Here is a 23,886-nt window from a genome sequence, read left to right on the forward strand (position 1 = left end):
GCTTAGCAGGTAAGGACACTTGCTGCAAAGGCCTTGAGTTTGATTCCAGGAACCTACACAGGAAAGAAAACGAACTCAAAACTAACTCTGGCCAGTTGCCCTGACAGGTACACTGCAGCACACGCACAATAAATGTATACACACAATAAAATGTATTTAATTAAAAACCAGACCGGGTGTGGTGATACCTAACTTTTTTTTTTTTTTTTTTTTTTGTCTGAAGGGGACTGGCAGAATTACTATATGCAGTTACTCTGCTAATGAACCTTCAACTATTAGTATAGCACATAAGAATTAACACTGCTCACACAGTCAAAGGAAAGCAGGTCAATGAAATGTGCAGTGTGATACATAACTTTAATCTCAGCATTTAAGAGACAGGAGTTCTGGGGCTGGGGATTTAGCTCAGTGGTAGAGCACTTACCTAGGAAGCGAAAGGCCCTGGGTTTGGTCCTCAGCTCTGGGAAGAAAAAAAAAAAGGGGGGGGGCTGGAGAGATGGCTCAGAGGTTAAGAGCGCTGACTGCTCTTCCAGAGGTCCTGAGTTCAAATCCCAGCAACCACATGGTGGCTCACAACCATCTGGAATGAAATATGATGCCCTCTTCTGGTGTGTCTGAGAACAGCTACAGTGTACTCTCATAAAATCTTAAAAAAAAAAAAAAATCTTAATTTTTTCTTCAGATCTAAGTCCCTGTCTTGTGCACTGATTTTTTTTGTGTACAATGCTTGTTTGGCCTTCAGAGGCCAGAGAAGGGTGTCAGTCTAATTTGCCAAACCAGAATTAGTTGTGAGTACCCTAATGCATGCTGGGAACCAAACCTGTCCAAGGCCTCCCCTATCCTTTATCTTTTTTTTTTAAATTTATTTTATGTATATGTGTACACTGTAGCTGTCTTCAGGCACACCAGAAGAGGGCATCAGATCCCATTACAGATGGTTGTGAGCCACCATGTGGTTGCTGGGATTTGAACTTGGGACCTCTGGAAGAGCATCAGTGCTCTTACCCACTGAGCCATCTCTCCAGCCCCCCATCCTTTATCTTAATGGGCTAACAGCTCAATGCGTTGCCCTAGTCTTTTGGAAACACACCATGTAGACCAGGTTCCATGCCTGCCTCTGCTTCAAGTGCTGGGACTAAAGGCATGTGACCCCCAGCCCCAACTTTGCTTTAGTTTTTCTCAGACAGCGTCTCTTTAGCTATGGCTGTTGTGGAACTATGTTGAGGCTACATAGACCAGGTTAGCCTCAAATTCAGAAGATCCACTTTGCCTTTACCTCCCAGTGCTAGGATTAATGGTGTGAGCCAATATACCTGGACTTAAAACATTTCCATTTAATATTCTTCAGAATAAAGAGAACAGCTCATTTTAAACAAGAAGTTTATTTAAACAACAAGACGCTTGACTTGAAGGGAAAACTATCTAGGATCATTTTGTTCAAGAGTAATTTATCCCTACTTAAAGACAGATTGCCCTACATGTAACAGCTACGTACAAAAAAGTTATAAAATTGTCCTTGGTTTTACAATGATAAATGAAAAACATTAAAATTCTCCAATCGAACAAGGTATGCGAGGATTTTGTGTTGTTGGATTCTTTTGTTAAAACAATGAGAGCAAAATAACTTACTGGATAGAGAGATAGGAGCTGACTGAGCATGCCACTAGTGGAGAAGGGGGATATTGTCACAGAACCAGAACTGTCCCCAGACTGTCTCCATCTGATGTAACCAAAACAGAACATCGGCCATTTAGTTTAAAAAAGGAAAAGAAAAAAAGAGCAATATGCTTGTGCACACACACCAGTTACTTATGTACAATAAAGAAATGGGGACAGGGAAATGAAAGAGGAGAGAAACTATACTGCAGTAGTCAGGATGTGGCGGGACCAAATTGCGGCTTTCTAATTGAGAATGTATTCTTGGTCTATAACAAAATTCTGGAGTAAAGTAGCAGGTTCCCTTTTCAGTAGACGCCTCCTGTCTGCTGCTGGAACACATCAATCGTATCTTCATCCTCCATTTCCAACTAGCACAGAAAAGAAGACAAATTTAAGACCATTAAGGACAAATTATAAATGTCTAGTTTTCATATTAAGTTTACAGAAAGCACATGTCCCACACCACCCAGGCTTCACTGTTATTATAGACATCAGTCTTATCTGCCTCAAACCCCAGCACTATGGAGGTCAAGAAAGGGAAATGACTGCAGTGACAGCCACAGGCTGGTCTCAAAGGCTTACAAACCAACCTTCAGTGTGCCAAGTACTGCAACTGAAACAGTTCTGACCAGGCCAGTCATCATCATGACTGCGCATGGCCACACACACACTTGTACTATCAGCACTCCAGGGGACTGAGACTCTAGACTCTAACACCAGCCTAGAATACAACATATGTGATACCCAGTCTTCAAAATAATCTTTTTTAAAGATTAATAAGTTAAATGTCATAAACACATACAATATTCTCAGGAAATAACATATATGTTAAATACCCTCAAAAGAAAGTATTAGACCAAAATCAAAATTTTGAAATTATGCAGTAGCCAAGCATAGTGGCTCATCTCTGTGATTGAGACTAGCCTGGTCAACATTCCAAGCTAGCCAGGAATACAGTGAGACCATCTCAAAGAGCAAACGCCCCAAACTACACACTAATAAATTGTATTCTTGCATCTGTATGTGTCTTGGAACTCACTTTAGAGACCAAGCTGGTCTCAAACTCACACGATCCAGCTGCCTCTGCATCCAGAGTAAGGCCTTAACACACTGGCAACGCTGTAGAAAGTGAATTGTCTTACGGCAAGCCAGGTGGCTCAGTGGGCAGCAGTGCTTGCCCTGCAAGTCCAACTACCCTATCCTGACTATGAGTTTAACTTTCCAGAACAGTGTAAAGAGAATCGAAGCCTGAAATTATCCTGACTTTCTCCCCACAACCCCCTGCCACACACATGCTTAAAAAAACAACAACAACAACAAAAAAAAACACCTTAAGATCATCCTCAACAAGACATGTCTGTACCAGTCTGGGCCACATGAGCTACTCTAGGGGGGTGTTTTGGGGGAGGGTACATGGAAAATGTTATGTCCTAAAACTTATAAAAGAAATAAAAACCACATCCTTTGGACACGTAAAAAAAGGGTACTTAGGCACTATATTTAATAGTCTATAAGAAACTTCATTATCTCCACGATACTTGGCTAAACATTAAAAAAAAAAACAAAAACAAAAACCAAACCAAACCAAACCAAACCAAACCAAACCAAACCAAACAGCAGCTGCTAAGATACTGACTGACCACAGCTGTGGCTGTACCAGTGGAGCCATGTTGTGTACCTGTAACCTGAGTACCCAGAAGGCTGGAGGAGGAGGGCAGGTTTAGACTGGACTACGTAATGAGAGGCAGACAAGCTATACAACAAGTAGACCCTATCTCAAAATGATGGGCTGGTAAGATGGCTGAGTGAGTAGAGGTGCTTGTTAAATCTGAGAACCCGAGTTAAATAAGCCCCAAAACTCATTCTGGGAACACAAATGCTCAGTAGACCAGGCTGGCTTTGAACTTAGAGCTCCTCTGCCCCAGCCTGGGATTGAAAGCATGGACCACCACTACAGGGCTACAAGTTTTTTGGTTCTTTGTTTATTTTTTTTTTTAAGATTTACTCATTTCTTATATGTAAGTACACTGTAACTGTCTTCAGACACACCAGAAGAGGGCATCGAATCTCTTTACAGATGGTTGTGAGCCACCATGTGGTTGCTGGGAATTGAACTCAGGACCTCTGGAGAGTAGTCAGTGCTCTTAACCGCTGAGCCATCTCTCCAGCCCCTGTTTGTTTACTTTTTTGAAACAGGGTTTCTCTGTGTAGCTCTGGCTTTCCTTGAATTCAGGTTGACCTGCCTTTGCCTCACAAGTGCTGGGATTAAAGGTGTGAGCCACCACTGCCCTGCAAAAGCTTTGCATTCTGGGAACACACACAAAAAATGTAAAAGAAGTTTCTAAAGTCTTACGATGATGACAGCAGAAGAAAACAATCCTACCTTGAATTTCAAATTCAACTTGAAAATTTCACAATGTTCCAGGGTAATAGATGAGTTTTGCCTTCATTTACAAGCAAACAGTATCTCCTTACAGTTAAAACACATTAACTGGAGACCGGCACTGGTGAGAGCTGCTTCAGCATTCTCCTGACTACAACTTGGATATGTCAGGTCTTGGATGTCTACCTGTAAAACCACACCTCAACAACTAACATATATAGCCCTCTCCACTATTTTCATTTAAAAAAGCTTTGTGTGTCTAATTTGGGGAGGGGGTATTTGAAACAGGACTTCTGTGTGGCTCTGGCCATTCTGGAACTCCCTATGTTTATCAGATTTGCCTATCTCCACTGCTAAAGTGCTAGGACAGGTGTATACCACCATGGCCAGCTAAGAATCAACCTTTTGTCAGCATGCAGGTATACACATCACTACTCAAGAACAGATGCATGTGAGCCATCCTGTGGGTGCTGAGAAAGAAACCTGGGTCCTCTTGAACAACAGCCATGGCCCTTAACTGCTATGATTCACTCAGGCTCTGGCCATTCTGGAACTCCCTATGTTTATCAGATTTGCCTATCTCCACTGCTAAAGTGCTAGGACAGGTGTATACCACCATGGCCAGCTAAGAATCAACCTTTTGTCAGCATGCAGGTATACACATCACTACTCAAGTACAGATGCATGTGAGCCATCCTGTGGGTGCTGAGAAAGAAACCTGGGTCCTCTTGAACAACAGCCATGGCCCTTAACTGCTATGATTCACTCACCTTTTTAAAAAGTTATTTACGTGTGAGTGTTCTATGTATGGTGCATGCCAGAAGAGGGAAATCAGATCCCGTTACAGATGGCTGTGAGCCATCCTGTGATTGATGGGAATGGAACCAGGGACCTCTGGAAGAGCAGTTAGTACCAACACTCCATCTTTAATTTATCAAAGATTTATTTTTATTTTATGTGCAATGGTTTTAGTTTATTTATTTTTGCACATGTGTTGGATTCCCTCTAACTAGAGTTAAAGAGTTGTAAGCTGCCATTTGGGTGCTGGGAATTGAACCCAGGTTCTCTGGAAGAGCAAACACTGTGCTTAACCTCTGAGCCATCTTTCTGAAACCCCCTTCCTTTTAAAAAAAGAATGCATGAGTTTTGCCTATGTGTGTATATGCACTACAGGTGAACCTGGTGTCCGCTGTAGACAGAGGAGAGCATTAGATTACACATAACTGGAAATACAAAAGATTGTGAGCCTGTAGGTGCTAGAAAGCAATCCCCGGTCTCCTGTGCAAAATTAGCAAGTGCTCTTAACTGCTGGGCCACAGCTTTAGCCGGCTCCCCTCTAGTTGGTGTGTGCGTGCGCGCGTGTGTGCGCGAGCGCGCGTGTGCGTGCGTGTGCGTGCATGCGTGTGTGTGAGAAGCAGGGCTATGTCTAGCTTTGGCTATTCCAGAAAACATTCTGTAGAGCAGTTCACCACTGTACCCAGCTCCCCTCCAACTTTTTTAAAAAAGATTTATTTATTTTCTTATGTGTATGCATACACTGTAGCTGTCCTCATCAGATCCCATTACAGATGGTTGTGAGCCACCACGTGGTTGCTGGGAATTGAACTCAGGTTCTCTGGAAGAGCAGTCAGTGCTCTTAACCAGTGAGCCATCTCTCCAGCCCCCTTCCCTCCAACTTTTAATTGGAGAATTAAAGATGGAATTCAAATCAAGCACTGGATCACACTTTGTGATCCTTGGAGATCTGCTCAGTGTCCTTCAATACCAGCTTAGGAGATGCCATAGATTTATGTCTCAAAAGAAAGGTGAAGGGGCTGGGGATTTAGCTCAGTGGTAGAGCGCTTACCTAGGAAGCGCAAGGCCCTGGGTTCGGTCCCCAGCTCCGAAAAAAACAAAAAAACAAAAGAAAGGTGAAGCTTGGTTATATGCCCGCTCCTGTAAATTCCAGGAGGGCAAGGCACCACCTTTACAGAACCCCAAAAACCAAACAAAAAAATTAAAAGTGAAAAGCCCCAAAAGATCAACGTTTCTTTCTTTTTTTTTTTTTCTTTTTTCTTTTGGAGCTGAGGACCAAACCCAGGGCCTTATCAAGCACTCTATCACTGAGCTAAATCCCTAACCCCAAGATCAAAGCTTCTATTCTCACAAGAATTTTGGTGAGGTAAGGCTGAGTAGTGGTGATGCACAACTTTAGTTCAAACATTCACAAGGCAGAGGCAGGCATTCAAGCTAGGTACAGGGCAGCCAAGCCTATACAATGAAAACATACTCTAAGAGAAAAAAAATTTTTCCAGTGAACCATAGTCCCCCCCCCTGCACCCCAGCTGTAAAGGGAAGCTTTAGAGGAGGATACAATGCTTTAGATAGACAACCATATACTGTACAATTACGAGGGGCAGGGAACCCACAATGCTATCAAAAATTAGGGGAGATTAGAGCATCACCTTTAATAATTAAGTTCATGTTTTTAGAGCGTCACCTTTATATAGTCAAACCCAGCTAACAAGAGCAAGAGAGTGGACAGATTGAGCCAAGAATAGATGATAATTGAACTGGAGAGGTAGCTTAGTGATTAAGAGCTTGCTGCTCTTGCAGAGGACCCAAAGCTCATTTCTCTGCATCCAGGACAGGCAGTTCACGACAGGCAACTCCAGCCCGGGGTATCTGACACCTTCTGGCCTCCAGGGGCATCTGCACTCATGTGTACCTGCTACCTTCCCCATACATATACTTTAGAAAAAATAAAAACTGGACTGGAGAGATGGCTCAGCAGTTAGGAGCACCAACTGCTCTTGCAGACGTCCTGAGTTCAATTCCCAGCAACCACATGGTGAATCACAACCACCTATTATGGGATCTGATGCCCTCTTATGGCATGTCTCAAGACAGCGACAGTGTATTCACATACATAAAATGGGCCTGTAGGGGGTTGGGGATTTAGCTCAGTGGTAGAGCGCTTGCCTAGGAAGCGCAAGGCCCTGGGTTCGGTCCCCAGCTCCGAAAAAAAGAACCAAAAAAAAAAAAAAAAAAAAAAAAAAAAAAAAAAAAAAAAAAAAAGGGCCTGTAGGCTTGTTATCTCTGCTTTCAGAAAGGACAAGCAGGACAATCAGTAGTCCCAATCCTGTCCTAACCTATACAAGTTCCAGGCCAGCTTGGGATACAAGACAATCAAATTAAACTTTGCATAAACAAAAGGAAAAGCAGACACTGTAGGAAGAATGAACAAAACAAGTATGCATGAAAATGCCAATGACCGGCTGCAGAGATGGCTCAGAGGTTAAGCTGCTCTTGCAAAGGGCAAAGGTTCAAGTCCCTACACCAATATGGCAGGGTACAAATCCATAACTCTATTCTGGGATTCAATGCCCCCTTTTCTCAATTTCTCGGACACTAAGCACATACATGGTACATACATGTGCATGTATGCAAAATACACAACACATAAAAATGTGAGTTAAGTTCTTTTAAAAAGGGAACACATAAAATTAATCAGTTCTTTAAAAGGAGTAGGAAGGGGTCAGGGATTTAGCTCAGTGGTAGAGCGCTTGCCTAGCAAGTGCAAGGCCCTGGGTTCGGTCCCCAGCTCCGGAAAAAAAAAAAAAAAAAAAAGATAAAAGGAGTGGGAAAAAATACCACAATGAAACCCATCATTTGGTACAATTATTAAAAGAAAAAAGGCACAATATTCCAGGACTGAAATTCATAGACAAAGCTGCTTTAAAAATAATCCCAGCACTTGGGAGACAGATATGTAGAGGCAGGAAGATCTGTTAGTTCTAGGCTAGCCTACTCTACAGAGTTCCAGGTCAGCCAAGGTTACACAGAAGAATCCTGTCTGGATAAACAAAATAAAAAGAGAACACCAAGGCTGGACAGACTAGTGGGTAACATCAAGTATGAGGATCTGAACTTGGATTCCCGAGACAGTGAGTGGAGCCAACTTCAGGATCAGCAACAGGTCTCAAAGCGTAAAGCTTACAGCAGTAGAGCAGGACACCTGATGTCCTTCTCACCAGCCTCTGTACATGCCCACGCATGGAAATTTGCAAACACACATAAAACATAATTCTCCTAAAAGTAGAGTTTTACCTGTGCAGGTGTGTCTGTTTCGTTGATTGGTTGCCCATCAAACCGGAATCTGATCTGCCTCATTGACAAACCCTAACAAGAGATTAAAAGCGAATAGCATAAAATCACTCAAAATTCATTCTTTTTATATCCATAAAATTTCACCAATAAGCTAACATGTCCTATGCAGATAAACATTTTGTTTCTTATTGACCCTATTCCAAAACCAAGATGGCACACACGCGCACTCAGAATATCGAATGAGACTAGCGTAGGATACAGATCCACCTGAAAATGACAAACACAAAACACACCAAACACAATACGGGAATTACGGCATTTCATTTTTTAAACTAAATTTTCAAGATGTGGGCATTCACTTTTACATCACCTCCTAGTGTTTGTCATAAGCCAAGTAGTCAATGGCTTCTGGCCATTATCATCAACACAGATGGGAGCACAGGTCAGCATTTGCTGACAGATCTAATAACACCAAGGATCCCACCGTTTTGGCCTCAACAGTACAGAATGGGGATTTCAGAAAGATTTCTAGAGGTAAAAATCAAGTCTGGACGGCAGTATGGCTCAGTAGGTAAAGGGCTTGCCATGCAAGCTGGCAACCCATGTTCAATAGCTGAGACCCACATGAACATGGATGGAATAAACTGACTCCCCCAAGTAATGATGTGGCCTACAGTCCCAGCACTGGGGACACAGAGGCAGGATCATCTCCTAGCCTGGTCTAATAGATACAGAGGAACACAGCAATCACAAGCATTGGAAATCAAGGCAAAAACCAAGACGGTTTAACTGTAAAGCTTTGGTTGGCCTGGTGATGAAGATTAATCTGGCCTGCAACTCATCTGGGTGTTCTGGGTTTTTGGTGGTAAGGACGGAAGCTGAGGCTTTATCTTTAACACCACAAATTAGACTTTTAATAGCATGAACCTTCTTCAGGTTTTAGAGGCAGGGTCTTAGGCAGCCCCCAAACCCACTCTACAGTAGTAGAGAATGACACTTTACTTCCTAATCCAGTCTGCACCTCTCTAGTGCTAGATCAAATTTGTTCAGTGCTGCAGATGAAACCCAGGGCTTTGTGCATTATTAGGCAACTATCAACAGAGTCCAGGACCACCACTCATTAAAAATTTTTTTTTAAATTTTGTATGCATTGTGTTTTACCTGCATATATGCCTGTATGGTGGTTTTGGATCTGTTACTGGAGCTACAGAAAGTTGTGAGCTGCCATAAGGTGTTGAGAACTAAACCCAGGTGCTCTGGAAGAACCACCAGTGCTCTTATGCACTGAGCCAGCATCTCTCCCTTCCTCCCTTTCTTTTTTGGTTTTTCAAAAAACAAGGTTTCTCTGTGTAGCCCTGGCTGTCCTGGACTTGCTCTACGTGACACATGTAACTCCCTCTTAATTGAAATTAAAAAGTGATAGCTCAGCATGCAAGAGGCTTTAGGTTAAATACCCAGTCCTACCAACAGTAAAATAAAAATCTAGGTATAGAAAGACTAAGGTTCTCACCCCACCCCCACCCAGACCCTTTCTTTTGTTCCTTGAGACAAGGTTTCTCTCCTCTGTGTAGCCCTGGATGTCCCAGAAGTAAAGAGCAGGTTAACCTTGAACTCTTCTGCCTCCCGACTGTTGGGATTGGAGCTGTGTGCCACAGCCACTTAGCACAGACGACTTTTAAGACTATTCTAGGGGCTGGGGATTTAGCTCAGTGGTAGAGCGCTTACCTAGGAAGCGCAAGGCCCTGGGTTTGGTCCCCAGCTCCGAAAAAAAGAACAACAAAAAAAAAAAAAAAAAAAAAAAGACTATTCTACCACCTCAGCCCCAAGTGCTGGGGTTTCAGTATTGAGCCAGCACACCGTTTCTTCGGCCCTCCCCCCTTTAGATTATATTAAAGCCAGGTTTTTTGGGAAGCCGCTCTCTGGCAAGTTTACTGGCCCCAAAGATTGAGGTCAGGGGAGTCGCCATGGGGAGGTGGGGCGAGGGGAGGAGAGAGAGAGAGGAGAAAGAGAATGAAAGAGGTCTGCTTCCCTTTTTATCAGACAAATCCTTGCTGCTATATAGCCGGACTAGCCTTGATTCCCTGTACTCCTCCCTCCTCAGCTTTGCTGAATGTTGAACTATGGGTTGTGTTAACGTACCTTGCGTTACTTTTCTAATAACTAATATTTAAAGTTTTTAAAAATCTTAAAACATAACCGTTTAAACGACCAAACTTGTGCTGCAGACTAATTCACTGTGTAGGAATCCTGTCTTAAATTGTGGTACGTATGTCCATAATCCTAGGCACAGCACTTTCAGCAATTCAACGTTACATACTGTGGAGCTATGCAGCCTACTCTAAACAAGTGAAAACATAAGAAACCTATGAGTGATAAGTGTTCAAGGAAGACGACACAAAATAAACCTCATTTCTAACCCCCTCTCTTACCAGGAACTGAACTCTGGGCCTTCCCATGGTGGGCAAATGGTCTACCACTGCACTATGTCTATTCCCCACATTAATCCCTCAATTTACTAAGTGTCTGTGTGGAAGCATGCTGAGTGCTGGGAAGCAGACCATTAGTAGACTACTTGTCTAGCATGTTAAGACTCTTCTCTTGTTCTGTGTGAGGGTACGTATGTGCCACAATGTAGGAGCAGAGGCAGTTCCCAGGACAACTTCAACTCAGTGGTCCCTCCTCCTCCTGTGGGTTTCAGAAACTAGATACAATCAGGCCTGCAGAGCCACCTCAAAAGGCCCCTTCCCCAAATTTCTTTGTTGACTAATTCGTTAGGAAGATTTCAACAAAAGTTAGGAGTGTAAAATGTGCAATGAGCCAGTGTGGTGGCACACACCTTTGGTCCCAGCACTCAGGAGGCAGAGACAAATACATCTCTGAGTTTCGGGCTAGACATGAATAAAATGAATGCTAACACAGGAACTGTAGGGGGCATAAAACAGAAAATATGATGGCATACACCTGTAATCTACAAAGGGAGGCTGACCCTAACACTGGAGTACAGACTTCAAGGCCAATCTGACCACAAATAAGGCCGTCTTGAAAATCAGAATGAATTCCACAATTTTCACATCTTAGTTAACGAAAAAAAATCCTACTTCTGCTATTACCGCAGCTAATGAACTAATGTGGGAAACAGAGCTGCCATCTTTAAAGTTCCCCTTGCCATATTAACTTATCATTCCAAAGGAAGCTCTAGTAAGTCTTGCACCGACTTTCCATATTTGTCCAAATCAAGAGAATGAGTCCGGCCTGCTATCCCAGTGATGAGTAGGAAAAGGCTGGAGGACTGCCTGGGTTTGAGGCCAGTCTCCTCTACATAGATAGCATCCTCCAGGCAGCCAGTGCTCCACAGGAGACAGCTGCAGAGGGAAACAACTAAAACCCAACACCCAAGTCACAAAGAGAATTTTCTATTTCCTCTTGATACCTGTAAGAGTTTTCCTTGTAATATAAAAGGAAAAGTGTTCATGCCTTACTCAAAAATGATCAAAATTTCCTAACCTCTCGGGTTGGGTAGGCAACTTCCTCAGGATACACAAATCTGGCTCGGCACACGCCATGAGCTCTCCAATTATTGAGGAAAAAAATTTTTGAAGGCTAGAATCAACATGCTTCAGAAAAACTGCAACACCCAAACTGAAACTGGCTAAAATTCTCATTCTCATTCTCTCTCTCTCTCATTCTCTCTCTCTCTCTCTCTCTCTCTGAGACAGGATGTGTTTTTATGTGTAGCCCAGGCTGCCCTAGAACTAGCTCTGTAAACTAGGCTGGCCTGGAACTCTGAGATCTACCTGCCTCTGCCTCCAGTGCTAGGAATAAAGATGTGTACACCCAGAGTTTTGACAGAATGCAGTCTAAATACACCTTTTCCCTCATGAAAGCATAGTTGTATCTCCTTGGGAACTTACAGTTATGATCTATTAAGTGTTACTGGTTTACCACAAGAATCGTAATACTAAACCTACCTGGAAAGTGTACAATAGAATCACATGCACCTTAACCAAAAGTCATGCAATGCTGTGCTGGTCTATTCCCATTCCTAATTCGGTTGTGTGAATGGATTAGGTGGAGTACACTTATAGATTCCTCACCTGCCGTTCACAATAGGCTTTCATTAGTTTACTAAGTGGTGTATGCCTCTTAATCTTAAACTGCACCACAGAACCATCCTGTCCCGCCACCTTCAAATTAATATGATCGTTGTTCTCAGTCTTGACTCCTTCCTGTTGAAAGAAAAATAAGAGTGTAATTTGGAAAATGTGAAACACAAACACCTTAGAAGCAGAAGCAGCAGCAGGCCCAAAGGCGTCAGAATCAACAGGTTTCTCTCATTCTCTCAAACAGCATACAGCTGTTTCCAGCCGCTGATCTGAAAGATGTGAAACCCTGCAGAAAGTGTTACAAGGTTGTTACACAAACACTGGCACTAGCGATGGCAACAACGCACTACAACCTCGTTCCATTAACTGTAATGCTTTTGAGGCTAAATTTTCTAAAATGGCATTATTTCCTGTCACGGCCAAAATCTGTTGCTTCCCATCAACATCGGTCTCCTTTCTCTTCAAAGCGTTATAAATACAACTACTGGGGGCAGAGAGGGGCAGACCATACCTTGGATTTCAAAATTCACTCCTACCTTCTTGATAAAGTTAGCAAACTCTGCTTAATGACCATATGAAACGAACGTATCTTTTAAAAAACAAAACGAACGCTCTCAACTGAGGGACATCCCGATTCTCCCTTTTTACATCGGCAGATTAACGTTCGACTGTATTAACTGCTTCATTTTTAGTTCAGAGCTTATTTTCGCCCTCTCCTTTGCTGTCACGGAGAAATACAGTCTTCGTGCAAATCTTCCCGTACGCTGCGACCCAAACCGCAGTTCAGCAAAATCAAATGTTTATGTCCAAGGATTCTTCATCCCCTGTCCCCCTCGAAATAAGAGTCGGGGCCAGAGGGTGCCCGGAGACTGATGCTCATCCCCTCTTCCGCAGCCAACTGTTCCCGTGCCTCCGAGGGCGCGATTTCAAGTTGAGCCCGTGTCTCTGCTCGCACCTCAAGCCTCCAACCACAACAAGCCACATGGTTCCCGCCAGGGTACGGGTTTCTGGGCGCCCGGCGGAGCGGCGCTGCCCCTCCCCCGCGGGCCCCTTGGGCCTGGAGCGGGACCGACTCCGGAATCTCCCATTCGGGATTGCCCGAGCACACACCATTGATCCGGCGTGGCCCCCGCCCCGAGAGGGAAACCCCGGGCCGCACGACTCCCGCCGCCGCCGCCGCCGACCCGGGCCCCGCGCGCCCAACGCTCTTCTCACACGCGCCGGGCGCCGCGGAGGAACCAGCGCGGGGCCGCCGGGCCTGCGGGCTCCCGCGATGCGCCGCCCGCCTCGCGCCGCGCGCGCTCCGCGGGCCTGGGGGCGGGGGAGGGCGGCGGGCCTCCTCGGGCGCGGGCGGGAGGAAGAGAGCGAGAGGGGAAAATGGCGCGGAGCGCCGGGCCTGAGCCGCGGCTGGCCCCGTGGGGGGCCCCGGGCAGGCAGGGAAGCCCGCGGCGGGCTTCGGCCGGACCCTGGGCCGCGCCACCCACCGGTCCGCACGGCGAGGCGCACACAGCCGCCCGGAGCTCACCTTGGGTTTCTCGTCGGCCATGGCGAGCGCCGGAGTCTCCTCAGCTGCCGCTTCACAAAAGAGGCACCAGGTCCGCACTGAAGGAGCACACAAGCAGCACCAGGAGCGGCAGAAGAAGGAGGCGGCAGCGGTGGACGAGGCAGAGGGCGCGCGCACGTCGTGCGCTCCCTCCCCCCGCCCTGCGTGCGCGAGCACGAGTGGCCGGGGCTTCTCATTGGCTGCCGCTTCGCGGGAGCGCGCAACGCTTACATAACCACCCCTCCTACCCCCCCACGGCCCGCGCCTCCGCCGCCTGGGCCAGGCGCCCGCCAGGTCGGCGGGAAGAGGCGCGGACACGCGCACCAATCCCGCCGCGGGGGCGCGCCTGGCTCTGGGCGGGGCTGTATTGTCCTCCTTCTGTAGTGGAGCATAATCAAAATGGCTTCCTGCTGGTCCTCGGCGAGGACAGGAAGGCTTGTGGCCTTAGATGTGAGTTGAGCCTAGGTCGAGAAAGGCCAGCTCCACGTGGAAGGGGGCACCTACATCAAAAAAGCAGCATCAGCCTCTGAGGAAAAAAACTCTTGTTCAGTAGGACAAATGCAACCCCCTACATATCAAACTTCCCAGTCCCTACGCCCTTCCCCATCCCACCCGGTAGCCTCAAATGTCTTCCAACCTGTTGGTAACCCTACTCTGGCTGAGGAAAAATGTTGTTCTATCCACTCAAGGAATTCCTCGCTTGTGGCCTATCTCCCAACTTCAAAGAGAGCAACAGTGCATCAGGGGAAAGGACCCAACATGAAGCTCACGGGCCAATCAATCGTCCCTTTTATCCAGTACAAAATGAGAGTAGGATCCTTCCATTCGAAGAAAATCCTGCCCTCTGTGCTGTGGACCCCATCCTGTGCCTCTCACTTGGTTTTTTATTTCCTGTACCCCTGTATTTTCTTCTACTTCTGGGTTACCACAGAGAGGGAAATATCACTATTACATTACCACCATAATGTTCCTTCTCGGCCAAACAGCTTGAAAAAAAATGCCCATGCCAGCTGCCTCCACCCCCTCAACTCCCACTCACTCCTCAATCCACTGCAATCTGTTGCTGTCCTCATAGCGCCACCAAAACTCTCCACAAGGTCACCTTTGCTGAATCCAGTAATGTGTTCCGTTTCTCACCCCTATTGAACTCCCTTTGACTTTGCAGAAAACAGGGTTTGTTTGTTTTTTCCTGTCACCTGAGGCCTGTAGCACGTTGTAATCTTTTTCTTTATTAAACTTTCTTTGTTTCTTGGAGTTGTAGTACAGACTTTTAAAAATTACTATATTTCCTCTGCAGGGATGTATCAATCCCTTCCAATATCATCTATTTTCTAAACTCATATTTTCTAACTTAAAAAAAAAAATCCTTCTTCCATGTCTGTGGTAGCATAGGTGTTCAATCCCCACACTAGGGAGGCAGAAGCAGGTGGGTCTCTGAGCTCAAGGCCAGCCTGGTTTACAGATTGAATCCCAGGAAAACCAGGGCTACACAAAGAAACCCTGTCACCCTGTCTTGAAAAACAAAAATTAAAAAAAAAAACAAAACAAAACAAAACAAATTCTTTCTTTTGGGCGGGGTCTAGTGGCACAAGTTGTTTTAATCCCTACACTAGGGAGGCAAGATAAGCAGATCTGCGTGCATTCCGATAGGCAGGCAGCCAAGGCTACACAGTGAGACCCTGTCTTAAAAAAAAAAAAAAAAAAAAGTTTCAACATAGGTAGGGCCAGTGCGGTGGAAGGGTGCCCAAGTGGAGATCAGGGGAAAACTTGGTTTTTTCTTTTTTTTTTTTTTTTTTTTTTTCGGAGCTGGGGATCGAACCCAGGGCCTTGCGCTTGCTAGGCAAGCGCTCTACCACTGAGCTAAATCCCCAACTCCTCAGGGGAGAACTTGTAGAAATTGGTTTTCTCCTTCCATCTTGTTGGTTCCAAGGGCTGACGTCAGCTCAAGAGACTTTGTGGCAAGCCCCTCTACTCAAGGCACCATCTCAGCAGCCCCAAGGCTCTGCCGTCTAAACAGCTCTATTCCTGAAATATCTCAAACTTAGCAGATCCTAATTAATTCTAATGCTTCATTTTGCCGGGCAGTGGCGCCTCACACACCATTAATCCCAGCACTCAGGAGGCAGTGACAGGTGAGTCTCTGAGTTCAAAGACAGCCAGGACTACACAGAGAAAGCCTGTCCTGGATTTGGTTTAATGCATGCATCATGGGTCCCCAAAGGCGCACGGGAATCCAGCACGTGAGATGCCAAGCTGGTTCTGATTGGTGAATAAAGTTACGGGCAGCCAATGGCTGGGGAGAGAGGCGGAGGTGGGACTTTAGGATTCCGTTACAAGAATAAGGGGAAGGACAAAGTGACAGAATCGCCATGGGGCCCCAGGGGATAACCCCCCCCCCATTGGGCCTAGAGTAGCAAAAATGTAATATAGATTTTAATAATAATTCAGGAGTTGGGGGGCGTTAGCAACGTGGAAGTTTGGGAGTGGCCTAGCCATTGGCTGATTAAGGCATATTAAATATAAGGCTGTTTGTCTTTCATTCAAGAATCCACAACATTGGGGTTGGGGATTTGGCTCAGTGGTAGAGCGCTTGCCTAGCAAGCACAAGGCCCTGGGTTCGGTCCCCGGCTCCAAAAAAAAAAGAACCAAAAAAAAGAAAATCCGTAACATTGGGGCAGAAGCAATGTACGCCGTCGGGGACATTGAGCGGATTAATCAACTACCGCAACAAAACCCTGTCTTGAAACACCAACAAAACAAAACAACACAAAGAACTTCACTTTAGATAGTGCTAGGCGTCCTCACCTTTAATCCCACATCCACAAAGCAAAGGCAGAAAAGAAGCTCTGTGAGTTAGAAGCCATACTGGTCTACTGGTCTATATAACGTGGTCCAGGTCAGCAAGAGTTACAGTGAGAGCCAGGCGGTGGTGGTGCATGGCTTCAGAGCCAGCACTTAGAAGGCAGAAGCAGTCAGGCAGATCTCTGTGAGTTCAAGGCCAGCCTGGTCTACAGGGCTATACAGAGAAACCCTGACTTAAAACAAAAAGTTAATGTCTATTCACTATGTGTGTGTGTGTGTGTGTGTGTGTGTGTGTGTGTGTGTGTGTGTGTATGGCATACAATATATATTAGGTAATATATATTTCTCCATTGTAGATATTTTCTCTGAATGAGTGAATGAGTAGAAATTATCACTGTATGTAAGTTCATATGGTGCTTGAGGTACAAAGAAGTGCAAATAAAAGATGAAAGCTCTCCATCTAATAACTCAGTAATGGGAGTAGGCAGGGTACAGAAGGAACAGAAAGTGAGGACCACCACAAATGACCGGTGCTTGCCTATACAACCACCAAGACAGTCTGTCTTTTTGTTCTTAAAGATGTATTTATTTTATTCACGTAAGTACACTGTAGCTGTCCTCAGACCCACCAGAAGAGGGCATCAGATCCCATTACAGATGGTTGTGAGCCACCATGTGGTTGCTGGGAATTGAACTCAGGACTTCTGGAAGAGCAGTCAGTGCTCTTAACTGCTGAGCCATCTCTCCAGCCCAAGAAAGCACTTTTTTTTTTTTCCGGAGCTGGGGACCGAATCCAGGGCCTTGCACTTCCTAGGTAAGCGCTCTACCACTGAGCTAAATCCCCAGCCCCAAGAAAGCACTTCTTTATGTACCCCTGGCTAACCTAGAGAACAGCCTGGCCTCAGACTCAGAGATCTGCTTGCTGCTGTTTCTGCCTCCTGACTGTTGGGATTCAAGGCCTGGGCATCTTTTTCTGAGACATCCAAGTGGACGGAGCAAATATTTGCTACTGAGTCTTGAAAATGTTAAATGCTTTGTGCAGTATCACAGAGCTGGCAGGGAGGGGAGATGGTGGATGCCTGACAGGTACTAGGAAAGGGAAAAAGATGTTTCCTTGGTCCAGGAGGCTCTACTAAACTTCAGGCTTTTTACCACCAAACATACCATCTTGTAGAACCGCAGAGACAAATGTTGTTTAACTCACCCTCATTAGCACACCAAGATTGTTTAAATGCTACCGTCAGGGAGACAGGAATCTCTTTATAATATACCCACCCCTCACCAAGGTTATGCCAAAGTACAAAATCGCTCTCAGGCAGAGAAGGAGTTCATATAAAATGCATATTCAAATGCGTGAGCAACGCGCACAAAAGCACACATATGAGAATTCTGCTAAATGGATTTAGGCAACTACTGAAATCACGAGAGGCTGGAGAGACGGCTCACTGGTGAAGGGCTCGCACTGGTGAAGGGCTCCAGCATCCAAAGGAGCTGGCAGCTGACAGAGAGAGGGAGAGAGAGAGGAGACATACAGTGAAGTCTTGTAATCTCAGGTACTTGGCCAGATGCCGGATGCCAGAGGATCACAGAGTTGAGTCCTGCCTCAGCTACACATGTGTTTAAGGCTACTCTAGGAAACTCAGAGACAGCCTAGCTCAGAAGAGAAAAAGGAAGGAAAAGGAAAGTAGGAAATGGGGTTGAGGAGGATCTCTTATACACACCTTTCTGGCATACCCTATGCTCAGGGAGTAGTCCCCAGCACCATGAAATAACATACTGAAAAACTTCTGATTTAATACCTCCAAAAGGCCAGAGAGGTGGCGCAGCAGGTCAAGACACTTGTCACTACGCCTGATGACTCAGCTTCTATGGAGCCCATCTTGTGGAAGGAGAAAACCAATTCCTACAAGTTGTCATTCGGCACATGCGCAAACTGCCCCAACAAACAGATAAAAAGGTAAGCAAGCGAACAAAGCAAGACTGAAGAGAGATATAGAATAAACCTGTTTGAGGAGGTGGGTATCTTCGGTGGGCCTGAGTCAAGGTCTACGCCACGCAACAGATCTGGTGTAAAAGAGGCTTATTGGTGGGAGAGGAGAGGTGTGAGGAACTGGGGAAGAGATAGAGGCAGACAAGTGGACATGCAGACAGACGGACGGACAGACCGACAGATGACAGACAGACAAGGAGAGGAACATGAGGGCAGAAAGAGGGGGCAGAGAGATAGGGGGACCCACACAAAGAACAAAGAGAGAGCTGGAGTGGTTCTCTTTATTTGCAGCTCACGCCTGGTAACTGCAGCAGGTGATGACATAATCAGGAGCAATGTCCCTGAGAGCAGGCCCGTGGCACTGCTTATATATGGATATTCCTCCCCTTTTGACTAATTAGAAATGAGGAAGGAGGGCTGGAGAGATGGGTCAGTGGTTAAGAGCACTGACTGCTCTTTCAGGGGTCCTGAGTCCAAATCCTAGCAACCACATGGGTGGCTCATGACCATCTGTAATGGGATCCGATGCCTTCTTCTGGTGTGTCTGAGAACAGCTTCAGTGTACTCATAATAAGTAAATAAATAAATCTTAAAAAAAAAAGAAAGAAAGAAGGGATGATGTGGGACAAATGAGGGTGTTGTGTTCTTTAGACTGCTTCTTGCCATCTGGGGGTGTCAATATCTTTGGGGACCCTAAGGAGTTGGGATGCTAGCCAAGCCCTGGGTGTGCTGGTTGTTTCACTTGCTGCCCAGGTTCTGTGGGACCATCTGAGGCTAGACACTTTGGAGCTGTACTGGATGCAGATTTTGAGGAAACACCTAGACTTGGCAGGATGCTGAATGTATATGTATGTACAGACAGATAGACAGACATGGGGCAGAAGATAAAGTTAAGTCAATTAGAAAAAAAAGAATTTTTCCTGGGTGTACATTCCCAACTTTTAGGCCCGTGATCTTGACAGTTGGGAAAAAGGCGTCCCAAAACTAGGGAAAGGGGGAGAATCCCACCATCTGGAATAAGCAATAAGTGGGGGAACTTTAGGCTGTTGATTGATAACCTTATCTGGAGTCCATTTGACCTATTAGAGGTGGATTCGAGTAGATTCCCTGAAGCTTACAAGAATCTAAGTTTACAGAAAGAGGTAAGATTCAGATGTCACAATCACCATTGTTTGTAATCTGAGACGGGACAGACTTGCAGAGGCTTGCAAAATGATTTTGGGTTAAAATACCCTTTAGGGTGAATTCTGAGAAGACAGAAACCTGCCATAGAGCAGAAGGGGCAAATGCTCACTTGATCTTGACTTTCAGACCGTAAAAGAGGAACTTCTCCCCTCTATCCAGAAGGCTGGATGTATATAAATTTAGCACATTAAAAAGCACTTTTAAGTCTACTTTCAGAAGACAACCAAAGGAAATTTAAAATCCTGAGCTTGTGACTATGATGACAGTGGGTCACTGTGGACAGCTTTACCAGAGTTAGACCAGTGGCTTGTCAGAACTCTGTTGACCAATGCTAACACTCTGAACATATGAAGTCTTAATACTACAGCAGTGTATCGAGGGGAAAAAATCCGAAGCATTTTTCGTTCCTTTTATAGACCTTAAGTCACTTTTTTGTTGTTGTTGTTCTCTCAAATACTTTTCCTCCAGAAAGAGGGTTGTTGTTCACAACCGTGCTTACAATCGGGCTGAAGAGTTCTCTCTCTCTTCACTGCCTTCATGTTTGTCTAGACTGGGTATCACAATTCTTCCCTTCCTTCCTTTCTTCCTTTCTTCCTTTCTCTCTTTCTTTCTTCCTTTCTCTCTCTCTCTCTTTCTTTCTTTCTTTCTTTCTTTCTTTCTTTCTTTCTTTCTTTCTTTCTTGTAAGCAAATTGTACATACCAGAAAAGGGTATCAGATCCCATTACAGATGGTTGTGAGCCATCATGTGGTTGTCGGGATTTGAACTCAGGACCTCTGGAAGAGCAGTCAGTGCTCTTAACCACTGAGCCGTCTCTCCAGCCCCCAAATATTTTATCTAAGCTACAAATCACTCCAACTCTTAGGTATTTAGAAAACAAGTTTGAATTATAGTAACCCTTTGAATTTACATTTTAAATCTCTTAAATGTGCTTTTAATACTAAACAATAAAAATATCCCTTTTAGGGTTGGGGATTTGGCTCAGTGGTAGAGCGCTTGCCTAGCAACCGCAAGGCCCTGGGTTTGGTCCCCAGCTCCGAAAAAAAGAAAAAAAAATCCCTTTTATTTAAGAAAACTTAAAAGCTATTGTCCATGTAGCACTGGCAATCTACAGTCAAACATGAAAATAAGACATGTGGTTTAAGAAAACCCATTTCAGTGTAGGGGATTTAGCTCAATGGTAGAGCGCTTGCCTAGCAAGCACAAGGCCCTGGGTTTGGGCCTAAGCTCCAGAAAGAAAAAAAAAAAGACAAAATAACAAGAAAACCCATTTCATGCCAGTAAGGCAAGTATGCCTTTGGTAAATTATCATTCAAAAATATTATTTAAGCCCTGGGTTCGGTCTCCAGCCCCGAAAAAAAGAACCAAAAAAAAAATATTATTTAAGAGTGCCTTTGCCCGGGTTGGGGATTTAGCTCAGTGGTAGAGCCCTGGATTCGGTCCCCAGCTCTATAAAAAAAAAAAAAAAAAAAAAAAAAAAAAAAAGAGTGCCTTTGGTTTCAACCCAAGTGATCTGTGACTGTTCTTTTTTTTTTTTTTTCTTTTCTTTTTTTCAGAGCTGGGGATCGAACCCAGGGCCTTGCGCTTGCTAGGCAAGCGCTCTACTGCTGAGCTAAATTCCCAACCCCCTGTGACTGTTCTTGATAATAGCTTTAAATGTTTTTGTTTTTCTTAGAAACATCTTTAGTCTTTTTTTTTTTAAAGATTTATTTTATGTATATGCGTACACTGTAGCTGTCTTCAGACACACCAGAAGAGGGCATCAGATCCCATTACAGATGGTTGTGAGCCACCATGTGGTGGCTGGGAATTGAACTCAGGACCTCTGGAAGAGCAGACAGTGCTCTTAACCACTGAGCCATCTCTCCAGCCCCATCTGTAGTCTTTATTTTATGTTTTGTTTCTGAGATTGGGCGAATGTTAATCTGAGTTTTCCATTGCTGTAACAAATCGGGTCCCCATGAATTCATGGCTATATTAGCCACACATGGCTTTAATTTTCCTATTTTTCCATCTAGTCCTATACACTTGGCTCATCTTGAACTTTGTACCTGTGATAAAGTTCCACTCCCTGGAGGCTGAACATTTCCCTCCTGAAGAGGCCAATCTGGATACCAAGGTTTTGGTGAAATTCTTGTAACACCTGCTCCTGTGTCTACCAAACTTTCAATTTCAATGATATTTATTTGTATTTTTTTTTTGGTTCTTTTTTTCGGAGCTGGGGACCGAACCCAGGCCCTTGCGCTTCCTAGGCAAGCGCTCTACCACTGAGCTAAATCCCCAGCCCCGTCATTCTTAACACTAGGCATGAAATCTTTTCATTGCTCTCTGAATGAGTGTCTTACTTAAGGCTTTACTGATGTGAAGAGACACCATGACCAAGGCAACTCTTATAAAGGACAACATTTAATTGGGGTTGGCTTACAGTTCAGAGGTTCAGTCCATTATCATCAAGGTGGGAGCCTGGCAGCATCCAGGCAGGTGTGGTATGGGAGAGGCTGAGAGCTCCAAAGGTAAACAGAAGATGGCTTCCAGGCAGCTAAGATAAGGGTCTTAAACACACCCCCACAGTGACACACCTACTCCAAGAAAGTCACACCTTCTATAATAGTGCCACTCCCTGGGCCAAGCATATTCAAACCACCACAAAGAGCTTCTTAGGTGCTGACAGGGAACAACTGAATCAAATTTCATATTGGGGCCTGTGAGAGGCATTTCCCAAACACAAAAGAGTTACCTTGCCTATTCCTTGTTGATCTGCATTTATTGACCCAGTGCATACCTTCTGCATACTCCAGAACACTGGGGCCTTCTTTTTGGATTATCTCAAAAACACATTGTTTCTAGGAATGCCTTGAGTACAATCTCTTGCTCACCACTATTAAAGCATCTGTCATTTTGATTTTTCTTAAAATGTTTAGAAATTATTTCTCCTATCAGAGTAGCATCATATATGTGAGATCAAATATCAGCAGTATTTCTTTTTTTTTTTTTTTTCAGAGCTGGGGACCGAACTCAGGGCCTTGTGCTTGCCAGGCAAGTGCTCTACCACTGAGCTAAATCCCCAACCCCATCAGCAGTATTTCTAATCCATTCATCTATTAGTGCTGATCTTGCCTTTAAAGACCTAATTGTTAGGGGATGGTTTTGTGCACTGTGTATTCAGATGCGGATTCCTATGCCCAGAGATCTGATTGTAGTTCAGAGGATGGTACAGTCGACCATCTCCAGTCTCAATGTTATATAAAAAATGTTTTCCATCACCTGGATTGATTAATAGAGAGCTGATCAGACAGTTACCTGGACCAAAGAGATAAAGGCGGTACTTCTGATCTCAGTCAAGGGGTCCCAAGAAAGACCAGAGAGATACGGAATAGTAGGAGATGACAAAAACAAAGTGAGAGACCATAAAGAGGGACCAGGACAATTAGCCACGAGGTCATGAATGAGAGAGCAAAGATGAGGACACACACAGACCAGGGCGAGGCAGGGTGAGACCAGATGGTAAGTAACGGGGTATATTTCTGGGTAGTAGCAGCCTAGTCAGGTTAGAATAGCTCAGAACCTGCCCAGTGTAGTGCTTGCAGCTTGTTAATAAAAAATACCGGGTCTTTATGTCATTTATTTGGGAGCTAAAATGGGCTAGAGCAGGCATACAAATGCTCAGCAGTTATTTGGGAGCAAAGAAATCCCCCTCAAATTACTCTTACACCTAATCACCCTCTTGCATTTTGAATTAGTGTTTTCTTTTCTTTTCTTTTTTTTTTTTTTGGTTCTTTTTTTCGGAGCTGGGGACCGAACCCAGGGCCTTGAGCTTCCTAGACAAGCGCTCTACCACTGAGCTAAATCCCCAACCCCGAATTAGTGTTTTCAAATGCCGAAGATTCAATTAATATTTGTCTGACTTCTGAATCTGATACTATTCTATTTACAGCTGAAGTCAATACTTGCAAACAAACAAACAAACAAACAAACAAAAAAATCAGTGAAGGCTTCTTTTGGGCCTTGTATAATTTTAGTCAATGACGCAGCTCTCTTTCCTGATATTTCTTAGCATATCTACCTAGCAACTGATCTTAGGAAATATCAATACCTCTAGCTCTATTTTTGTAATACTATAGCCCTAGCATCCT

General features: G+C 44.7%; 1 protein-coding gene and 1 non-coding gene across 2 annotated transcripts; both read right to left on the reverse strand.

The window, feature by feature from the left end:
- Positions 1-211: 211 nt before the first annotated feature.
- Positions 212-343, reverse strand: LOC120093044 (small nucleolar RNA SNORA19). The gene has a single exon (XR_015632479.1). It is a non-coding gene; the product is annotated as a small nucleolar RNA SNORA19 (small nucleolar RNA).
- Positions 344-1,363: 1,020 nt separating this feature from the next.
- On the reverse strand, positions 1,364-13,940 carry Sumo2 (small ubiquitin-like modifier 2). Its single transcript, NM_133594.2, is given in 4 exon segments — positions 1,364-2,027; positions 8,132-8,203; positions 12,226-12,357; positions 13,760-13,940. Coding segments are annotated over 4 exon segments (288 nt in total). The 5' UTR covers positions 13,781-13,940; the 3' UTR covers positions 1,364-1,964.
- Between the last annotated feature and the right edge of the window lie 9,946 nt (positions 13,941-23,886).

The sequence above is a fragment of the Rattus norvegicus genome, chromosome 10 (genome assembly GCF_021556685.1).
Source record: "Rattus norvegicus strain SHRSP/BbbUtx chromosome 10, alternate assembly SHRSP_T2T, whole genome shotgun sequence".
Taxonomy (NCBI): domain Eukaryota; kingdom Metazoa; phylum Chordata; class Mammalia; order Rodentia; family Muridae; genus Rattus; species Rattus norvegicus.